The sequence below is a fragment of the Lepeophtheirus salmonis genome, chromosome 13 (genome assembly GCF_016086655.4).
Source record: "Lepeophtheirus salmonis chromosome 13, UVic_Lsal_1.4, whole genome shotgun sequence".
Lineage (NCBI taxonomy): Eukaryota > Metazoa > Arthropoda > Copepoda > Siphonostomatoida > Caligidae > Lepeophtheirus > Lepeophtheirus salmonis.
Genome location: NC_052143.2, coordinates 7,988,534 through 7,999,767, shown reverse-complemented (window position 1 = coordinate 7,999,767; position 11,234 = coordinate 7,988,534). Strand labels below are relative to the sequence as shown.

At 29.9% G+C, this 11,234-nt stretch overlaps 1 protein-coding gene across 1 annotated transcript; it reads left to right on the top strand.

The window, feature by feature from the left end:
• The first annotated feature begins 1,797 nt into the window (after positions 1 to 1,797).
• On the top strand, positions 1,798 to 10,041 carry LOC121127900 (solute carrier family 52, riboflavin transporter, member 3-B). The gene is made up of 5 exons (XM_040723473.2): positions 1,798 to 3,043; positions 3,100 to 3,298; positions 8,615 to 9,172; positions 9,214 to 9,596; positions 9,653 to 10,041. Exons 1-5 carry the CDS (start codon positions 1,952 to 1,954, stop codon positions 9,854 to 9,856), a joined length of 2,436 nt encoding a protein of 811 aa, XP_040579407.2. The 5' UTR covers positions 1,798 to 1,951; the 3' UTR covers positions 9,857 to 10,041.
• Positions 10,042 to 11,234: the final 1,193 nt, after the last annotated feature.

The window sequence follows — 11,234 nt, the reverse complement described above, 5'->3', positions numbered from 1 at the left end:
TATTTACTAACAACATAACTACTATGTATCTTTGAGGGGTTGATTTTAAATTTTTATCGGTTGAAAGATGAACAAATTAATTTACTCTACCTAAAGACTTTCAATAATTTTGTGAAAATTACCAAAATTATAGTTATAACTTTTACAATATTTGACTGTAAATCATCAATTTATTATATTATTATTGCAACATAATTATTCTCCTGAGTAAAAAAAAAACATTTGAAATGGTGGACGCACAAACTATCAATAGTCATCCTGGCCCACGGACAGGTTTTGAATACACAGTTTGGTCCTCATAGGTAAAACGAAGGTTGTCTATATATATTTTTTTTTTGATAGAATGCAGCATGACTCGAAGATAATTATTTTGGATATTTATAGATAAATTCAAATATATAATTGTTTTGGTTTAATCATATTTTCAAAATGAATTGAAGATTTTTTACTGGACTTCAAAATTTCAAATAATAAGAAAATGAAGACAGTCATGTTCTAAAAAGACATGGGGCTTTTGGGAACAGTATGATAGCTTCTTGGTCAAGCACCATGCAATTAGTTCTTCCTTTCATGGGTATTCATGAGTCTTTGAACTATAATCTGATACTTGGAAGCGCTGGTGAGTTCATGAAAGAGACTGGACTAACGACCAATGCTCAACTCCATAAGTTATGGACCATAACTTTAACTACTTGAAGCTGAGAAACTTTATCCTGCGTACAAGGCGTTTGTGGGTTTTTGTTTATTAAATTACGATGTTCCTTGGGTCCCACTCTCCTTTATTTATGAGCCTAAGAAACCTGAAAAATAAAAACATCAAACTTGCTACTCTAAGGATTTTGAAAATAAGAATAATGAAACTAGGTTACCTTCCAAACAAAAGTTGAAATAGAACCAAATGTGACTTTTTTAAATGAACTCTCTAATTTCCGTGACAAAAATGTCTGACATTTTTATAAACAAGTCTCAAATCCAAAGAGAGAATAATAGAGTTGGCCACTTCTGTAAAACGGAGTTGGAGACCTCTTTTAATATATTTAATCAATATCTACTTAAAATTAATAATAATAATTTCAAATATGAGTATTTTTATTCTACTCTTGCTCTTAATACGTAATTCAAATAATATGGAACATTATATTCATTTCATATCACGAGATAAAACTCACAAACTAGATTAAAATTAAGTAAAATAAATGAAATAATTCTTTGTGATCAAATATTTTCAGTTGTACTCATTTTATTTGCATTTTCATCATCTTCATAAGTGCTTGATACTTGATATTTCAAAGTTTTACTGGAGGCATCATAATTTGTGAACAAAACTAGTGGAACTATTAATTTATGAAAACTAACCTCAGACAACCTATTTTGATAATAATAAAGATAATAAATAAGATATAAATGAATTATGACTCAAGTCTGTTATGTATTAATACTAATTTTCGACTGACTGTATATTAAATTAAACAATAAAAAACCAGCAGACGCCCTCGAGTAGTAACTCTGGGCGTATTGCTTGAAATCCTCGTAGGCCCGCCACAATTTATGAAGACTGCTTAATACTTTTCTTGTTTTGGGTGCAAAAGATACAATCATTAGAAATAGACTTAAAATATTTGCTATAATGCAATATTATACTAAAATGATAGATTTCCCGCGAGAGTTATGAAATCTTATTTTACATGGTCAATCGCTAATTATCTTGTGTAACCGTTCATCTAATCATAGTTGTGCAAATAAATGTTATCATTACTCTTTTACCACATGTTTATATCTAACATGACATTTACAAACACTTTAAGTATACTTCAGGTCATGTAAGGAAACACATCTAAATGTTCCTTGAAAAGTGAAATAAAAAAATTATTTTGAGAACTGTGAAGAGTAGATATAATTGGTGTAAACCTTTAGTAAATAACTTGTAGTAGCCTTGTGAAACAACCTCAAAATGTTGTTCGTACGCAATCGTAATATCCTGGTGGACTTACTTATGATTCTCTTTGGAATAAGTTCATGGATATCAATAAATGGACTATGGGTGGAACTTCCCTTAATAGTCAATGTCTTACCCGAAAATTGGAATTTACCCTCTTATCTCGTAGCTATTGTTCAACTTGCCAATTTGGGTCCAATAATCTACTCTATTCTTCGATGGAAGATAAATGTCAATAATTCCTATTGTATTTACTTTGTTTTAGCTATAGGAGTACTTGCCTCATTTATTATGATTTATATTTGGGACAAAACGGTCGATATTCTTGGAGCCGCTCATAGTTTAGGACTTTTTATCCCTATATTTTTGTTATCATTGGTGGACTGCACATCTTCAGTTTTATATTTTCCATACGTCGGTACTTTTAAATCAACTTACCTAAACTCTTATCTTACGGGAGAAGGATTGAGCGGATTCATTCCAAGTATTGTTGCTTTGTCGCAAGGAATTGGAAAAACTACATGTGAAAAATTTTATAATGAAACTTCGCAAGAATGGGCGACGAATATTGTGTATGAACCTCCAAACTTTTCAGTCGAAGTATTTTTCTACTTTTTATTTGGAATGATGTTGGTCAGCCTTGCTTCCTTTATGGTGTTGGACTTGTCACCATTTGCTCGAAGTGAAAAAATATCAGAATCTGAATTGACTACTATTATTAAAAAAACAGACTCTGATGAGAATCAGGAGACTTTACCAACCAAGTCTCCTACCAAGGAAAAGGGTGACAGGAGTTACAACAATACGGAAATATGGTTCTTACTTGGAGTTCAAGGATTTATCAATTTCTTTTCAAACGGTATACTGCCCTCAATTCAATCATACTCGTGCTTGCCTTATGGGAATCATATTTTCCATTTTGTGGTTACTGCCGGATCTGCATTGGGTCCCACAGTTGCATTTTTAGGGCATTTTTTTTCTTATAAAAGCCTTAAAATCATTGTTGGCTGTGTAACTTTTGGCACAATAATGATGGGACTCATTTTTGCAACTGCGATTAACAGTCCTTCCACCATGTTTGATCCATCTATTTCAGGACCATTAGTTGTAAGTTTGACCTGTTGTTATAAATTACTTATCTAACTCTTCATTACTATGTCTAGGTGATACTTTGGATATTGAATGGTATATTTTTTCATTTCTCTAAGATTGAAATCGCTGGTGTATGTAGAGATGTCAAAAGTTCTAAATATTTATTTTGGTATGGTGTTTTGACACAAGTTGGCTCTGCACTGGGTGCCTTAGTTTCTTTCTTAATAGTCAATGTATTTCAAGTTTTTACACCTGCAGAAGTTTCCGTTTGTTGAACAATTATAATACTTTTTGACTGGATTAAATTTTTACCTCAAATATAAGATTTATTCAAATAATTTATATGTGTGTTCGATGTACTTTCCGCTTAGAAAAACAATGATAAATTCCGTTTTTTTCAAAAACGGAGACAAATAAAGACTAATAAACATAAAATAAAAGTAGTTTTGAATTATTTGTTGCGTACGTAGGGTTTTGTTTTATTCTGATTAAATCAGTTAGCTGGACTCTGGAGGGAAAGCTTTTTTTTCGGTATTACGTTAATTTTTTTATAAAACAGGATCGATTCCCTGTGTTATAAAGTTTTTTTAAAGGGATGGGTTGTAAATTCGAAATTTAAAAATTAAAAATGCAAAAAACAAATGATTGAACAAGCAGAAAAAGGGAGACTGTAAATTAAATTCGAATTAAAAATAGAGAAGAAAGGAAAAGATGATTAGTTAGTTATTCTTAGTATGTATCTTCATTATTTTTGAAGCAGAACCCAATAAGCAAGTAGAGTTACGTCAGCAGGCTATCCACTTTGACGATAGCTGACTTTCTTTAAGGTTGAAAAAATTCAAAATTTACTACTATATTTTAGGTGAAGAGCTCAACAAATGTTATATATTATTTGTTGGAATACGCCTTGTACGCCCTGTTGTTATTGTTCTCTGGATTACAGAAATCTCTCTGAAGCTTAGAGGAGTATATTTTTTTCATTCCCAAGGGATGAATTCCTTGGAAGGCAATGACTCCTAAAAATGAAAGAAATCTTTGAAAACCATCGGATTATTCTCAATTGTACTCTAAGCATTTTGAAGAACATCAATTCATAAAGAATATCAAGGGAAAGAAAAGGCTTCACTCTCAAGCCATTCCAACATGTTTAAGCATTTAAACCCAAAAACCCATTTTCATTCCAGGGAAGAAGAGTGGTGCTAAGCAAATTTAATAATTAAGGAAATTTCGAGCACCTTTTTAGATAAAATTTCAGGTAAAAAAAAAAAAGATCTCCAATATTTCAGGATCAAACCTTATTCGGAATCTCCTACTTCCAAAAATGGAGAAATAGACTCAGCGGACATGAATCTATTTTGATCAACAATAGAGATGGAATATCTTATAATGGTAATTTTGTTTCTGCAATTTTTACTTTATCAATAAAAAATAATGATTGCGTCATATGTATTAGCGATATTTATCCTGAGGTCAAGCATCTAAAGGATATTAATACCAACCAATAAATCTTCTTATGGGCCTCTGGGTTGAAGTAGGAAAATCTTTTATAATCAAACATGAAAATCCATAGTAGAATGGCAATGTTAAAAAAAATGAAATCGAAAGTCAATATGATAACCCTGACAATTTGAAGGATGTTTTGGAGGAGAGAAATAAGAATGCTCAAGACGTTTGTTAGATCAGTTGCAATCAGTTGTGATAAGAGAAGAAAGAAAATAAGGATATAAACGAGTAAATTTTCTGGAATTAATCCAATGTCGATCCCCAATTCTACTCTGAACCCAAGATGGACTTACAATTAAAAGTTCGCAACTAATTCTCAGGGTTACGCTCCGTATTTTACGAGCACACACGAACGTTCAAACAGGTTTTCAATATTATTTAATATTTTTAGAAAATGATGTTCACTACTCAGGAAGTAAATAATAACAACTGCTAAGGGGGAAAAAATCCTTTTTTATACTACCAACTACAAATTAACGGACCAGCTTAAAAAATCACACTGGATTTACATCATTGTATATAATAATTAAATTATATATGTATATTTGAGTTCTGTTCCGCAATAAGAATACAAAATAATCTCTGACTTGTTGATTATGATCAGCTATAACTTTCGGAGCTGTATTCAAAGATACAAATTGAGATTTTAAATAACTATCCAATAGGTTAATAGTTTTTTAAACTATTTATGGAGTCTCAATTGCATTCTGAGATGGCATTTTCCCCGCTTACGTTTACAAGACCTATTAAGCGCTATTCGTTTTTCCTCTTGATCAATTTGTAAATGGAGTTAGAACTTGAAATAGGCTCTTAATTATCTGCTATGGAAACAAAGATTTCATTTATATATTTTTCATGTGAATGATCCACCCATATTTAGAAGTATATAATGAACATACTACAACCCATATGCTATTTAGTCAAGCTTAATAGAAATATAAGTGTAAAGGAGAAAAACGACTTTTCTATTTATAAATATTTTTGTTTTGTCAGATAAGAATAAAACTATTCTTGTAAAACGGAATTTGCCGCTTTCAGATTGAATTTGCAAAAAATGCAAAAAAAAAAAAAAAAAAAAATTATAATTAACAAAAAATAGAAAGTGTAGAAGATTTAGTTGAAGCTGTGGTCAAATTATCTACTAAATTTAATGTTATATCTTCGAAACAAAGTGAATTTTTTGACTAGTATTTTTGTCCTCCAGAATGAATAAAGCACTATCACCTATTCATGTTCAAATCTACTTTTCCAAGAGTTGTACACATAGAAAAATGGTTATGGCCTCTCTCAATTCCTAAAGAGTATATTCTAAAGGAAAAAACTCCGAGTAAAAAATGGAATATCTTAAGAAGAATGTACTTCCTTTATTTTCTTGTAATGAAAATAATCAACTTTTTCTTAAATCTATAAATAAATAAGAAACGAACTTCCCAAACAAATAATTAATCAATTTTCCTTTTCCAACATGACGATTGCTTGCTTACGTTCACTTCTTCTCCTTTATTTTTCAATTTATCCAAAGATTCTTTGTCATTTTTCTCTTCACTAGCTAATTATTTCGGAGAAGATATTCCTTCAACATTAGGTGTAATTTATTACAAGGTATTACGAGATTAAGTTGTTCAATTATATTAATTTGTAATCCACCCTTTTTCTATTATCGGACTATTTTGATTCTACAAGTAACTTATTTTTACCCAGAACAGGACTCTCACATGAACATCAAAATGATGTGTTTAAATCAGATGGGGAAAAAATGTGTTTTTCATGCAACGGGTGTGATTTGCACAGTCAATATTTGAAGAAGGATATTAAAAAATGAGGAATTTGTAAACATTGTAGGAAAATATATATCCAAAAAAATCTGGCTAAAGATTTACATGCACGAAGTACAACTGATCACCTCTAGATGGAATTTCGGTACATTGTAGATATTATGTAAATATGTTATTTTCTTATGGAACAAAATTTTTATTTATTTGCCATTTGAAAACTATTTGTAGGGAATTATTTTTACATTTCATATTTCCCAAAAATGACATTTATCCTTCTATATAAGTGCACTCGTTTTTTATTCTTCTTCTACGTATTCTATGTTGTATCTAACTAAGTTCAAAAATAATAAAATTTTTGTCTTGGTTACTGATATATTTTGATAGACTTTTATTGCTTTATATGAGGCAGTTTAGAATATTGAGATAGGACATAACCTAGTTATATTTAAATTATAAGAACATAGAAAATTACATCTAGATTTTCTTTTCACAACACCATGCAACATCATTTTTGTGCACAGACTTTATTATTTATATTAAAGCCGTAGAACACGAAAAAGACCGTTAAAACTTTCAACAGTTATAGGTTTGGCCTTTAAAGCCTTGAAAAAAAAATCAATTTTTTAACTTATAGCTACAATTCAGAGCCATATTTCTATATAGATGAAAATCAAAGTAAACAACAAAATTGATAAAAATATTCAGCATTTGAAAAATGAATTATTTATTATTTTAGCTTGCTTACAATTAATAAAAAATGTATATAAGCACTAAAAAATTGAGTAAAATGAAAGACCTCACATAGATGTGAATCTCTTTTTTATATGTTTTCCAGCCTTTATATATTAGCTAAAGCTATAGAATTTAAATTTAAATTTAAAAAAATACATCCTTAAAAAAGGGTGATTTTGCTTGTTTTTTGGTCATTTTAGTTTTAATATTTATTGAGGAATTTTCATAAAATAAGCTTGATAGGTTGCATGGAATACAGATAACATTAATATTCCGGGGAAAAATATTTGACCTCTTTATGAGTTTTTTTAAGTAATAATATATACTCATATGAAAAAATAATTTAAATGAAGGGGATTAAAATAGGTTTATAGATGCTTCATATTCCAAATAATTTATAAATAAACGATTTAATTTTTTTCTCGTAATATTTTTTTAATATATATTCATGCAGCCCAACTACCTTATTTAATTACATTTTCAAAAAAATTAAGAACCAAATTGAACAAAAACTAATCAAAATCAAACTTTTTTTAAAAGGAAATTTTATTTTAAATTGAAATATCAAGTCCAAAATTAATTAAATAGATTAATTAAAACTGGATTACAGTATAACATCACTAAAAGTAGATCAGAATATATAATATTATTATTTTTATAATAAACGATAAAATCATTCATTCCAGATATTCTCAAAGTCTCAAATAAAACATGTTCTGATTTCAAATACATGTTTATATAATAATATGACTTTGGTTAGTTAGTAAATTTATATTTAAAAAAGTAAAGCTATTATGAAACGGATACTATTCACGTTCATCTGTATCACATAGGGGCGAGGAAGAATTCACATTCTCCATTAGGCATCATTGAACAATATATGAAAACCAAAACAGAGAATATTCTCTATCCATTTTTTAGTAACGTGTTTGCTATGGAAAACTGCAGTCCTTATATAAATAGAACTGTACCTGATAGTTGTTTTTGTATGCCAAGCATTTCATATTTGGGACAATAGTATTTAAATTGAAATGTAGAATTTCTAGAATCTAGAATCACAATTTATGAAGACTGCTTAATACTTTTCTTGTTTTGGGTGCAAAAGATACAATGGTCAGAAATAGACTTAAAATATTTGCTATAATGCAACATTCTACTTAAATGATAGATTATCCGCGAGAGTTATGAAATCTCATTTTACATGGTCAATCGCTAATTATCTTGTGTAACCGTTCATCTAATCATAGTTGTGCAAATAAATGTTATCATTACTCTTTTACCACATGTTTATATCTAACATGACATTTACAAACACTTTAAGTATACTTCAGGTCATGTAAGGAAACACATCTAAATGTTCCTTGAAAAGTGAAATAAAAAAATTATTTTGAGAACTGTGAAGAGTAGATATAATTGGTGTAAACCTTTAGTAAATAACTTGTAGTAGCCTTGTGAAACAACCTCAAAATGTTGTTCGTACGCAATCGTAATATCCTGGTGGACTTACTTATGATTCTCTTTGGAATAAGTTCATGGATATCAATAAATGGACTATGGGTGGAACTTCCCTTAATAGTCAATGTCTTACCCGAAAATTGGAATTTACCCTCTTATCTCGTAGCTATTGTTCAACTTGCCAATTTGGGTCCAATAATCTACTCTATTCTTCGATGGAAGATAAATGTCAATAATGCCTATTGTATTTACTTTGTATTAGCTGTAGGAGTACTTGCCTCATTTATTATGATTTATATTTGGGACAAAACGGTCGATATTCTTGGAGCCGCTCATAGTTTAGGACTTTTTATCCCTATATTTTTGTTATCATTGGTGGACTGCACATCTTCAGTTTTATATTTTCCATACGTCGGTACTTTTAAATCAACTTACTTAAACTCTTATCTTACGGGAGAAGGATTGAGCGGATTCATTCCAAGTATTGTTGCTTTGTCGCAAGGAATTGGAAAAACTACATGTGAAAAATTTTATAATGAAACTTCGCAAGAATGGGCGACGAATATTGTGTATGAGCCTCCCAACTTTTCAGTCGAAGTATTTTTCTACTTTTTATTTGGAATGATGTTGGTCAGCCTTGCTTCCTTTATGGTGTTGGACTTGTCACCATTTGCTCGAAGTGAAAAAATATCAGAATCTGAATTGACAACTATTATTAAAAAACAGACTCTGATGAGAATCAGGAGACTTTACCAACCAAGTCTCCTACCAAGGAAAAGGGTGACAGGAGTTACAACAATACGGAAATATGGTTCTTACTTGGAGTTCAAGGATTTATCAATTTCTTTTCAAACGGTATACTGCCCTCAATTCAATCATACTCGTGCTTGCCTTATGGGAATCATATTTTCCATTTTGTGGTTACTGCCGGATCTGCATTGGGTCCCACAGTTGCATTTTTAGGGCATTTTTTTTCTTATAAAAGCCTTAAAATCATTGTTGGCTGTGTAACTTTTGGCACAATAATGATGGGACTCATTTTTGCAACTGCGATTAACAGTCCTTCCACCATGTTTGATCCATCTATTTCAGGACCATTAGTTGTAAGTTTGACCTGTTGTTATAAATTACTTATCTAACTCTTCATTACTATGTCTAGGTGATACTTTGGATATTGAATGGTATATTTTTTCATTTCTCTAAGATTGAAATCGCTGGTGTATGTAGAGATGTCAAAAGTTCTAAATATTTATTTTGGTATGGTGTTTTGACACAAGTTGGCTCTGCACTGGGTGCCTTAGTTTCTTTCTTAATAGTCAATGTATTTCAAGTTTTTACACCTGCAGAAGTTTCCGTTTGTTGAATAATTATAATACTTTTTGACTGGATTAAATTTTTACCTCAAACATAAGATTTATTAAAATAATTTATATGTGTGTCTGATGTACTTTCCGCTTAGAAAAACAATGATAAATTGCATTTATTTCAAAAACGGAGACAAATAAAGACTAATAAACATAAAATAAAAGTAGTTTTGAATTATGTGTTGCGTACTTTTTATAAAAAGTGCAGCAATTATTTGTTATTTTTTTACATAATTAATCATTTTAGAGAAAAACTATATGAAGACTTTTGAAAGATAAATTGTTTATCGAAAGTGGTTAATTTCTTTTAGATTGCTCTATTTGGGCTTGTTCTTAACTATTTGTAGGAAATACTTTAGGTAACCTTTAATCATTCATGAATAGGGAAGAAAATTTGTATTTCTTTATTTTTTACTAAAAACAAAAAAAAAATTTAAGAAGCAATCATATTTTATACATATATCTTTAAATAGCCATGTAGGTATGTATATTTTTATATTAATATAATCCATTGACATATATGTTCATAGAATATTTACTTATTTAAAAAAATTGAATTATTTTACATATTTATAAGTAGTGTAGATTCAAGTCATATTTTATAAACTTGGAAATTGATTATGAATACAAATAAGGCTCTACTCTTGTTCAAAAATGTATTAAGATTTGAATTTCCGTGCTCTTCTGTCATATAATAAACCCCAAGATTTATCAGAATCCTTCTTATTCCTTGGAATCTACATTTTATAGTCAATATTATTTTCTGTATGCTGCTGAAACATTAAATTTAATTCCCGGACCAGCAGCTATTATTTACCCATTTTAACACACAAAGTATTGAAGTCCATGGCAGAATCCTGGTTAAATTAGCAAATAAGTCTATTAAATATTAATTGAAACTCGAAGAGCATGTTTCAGTCAAATTATGCGCCCTCACAATTTATGGTAAGCTCCAGAGGATGGCGGAAGCTACTACAGACACTCTGGATGTACTTGGTGCTCCTGAAGGAGTGGGTTTTGTTGACGGTTGAGATCTTCAGGCGCAGATACAGTTATTGCGTATGGTTTATGGAAACTAAATATACCAGTCATTTGGATTTTAGACCGTGGCAATGCTTGTCGCATGGCCCTTGACAATTTATTGTTGATCCCTTTAAAAAAGGGCCAAAAAAACACACATTATTGTTTGTATTCTTTTGACTGTAGCTTTGCAATGGCGTATCCAATAGCATTGATATGGGTATCAAAACAAAGCCAATAAACTGTGCTTAATTTGTACATATGTATATGTTATTAACCCTTTAATTGTACACATGGGAAAATTTTACCCCAGATATTAAACATTCTTATTTTTTATATTTTTTTCCATTTATACGA

Coding starts and splice junctions, on each gene's coding strand:
- LOC121127900 (XM_040723473.2), top strand. CDS start 1,952: ATGTTGTTCGTACGCAATCGTAATATCCTGGTGGACTTACTTATGATT. Junction 3,044..3,099: donor CTATTTCAGGACCATTAGTT/GTAAGTTTGACC, acceptor TACTATGTCTAG/GTGATACTTTGGATATTGAA. Junction 9,173..9,213: donor CTTGTCACCATTTGCTCGAA/GTGAAAAAATAT, acceptor ACTATTATTAAA/AAACAGACTCTGATGAGAAT.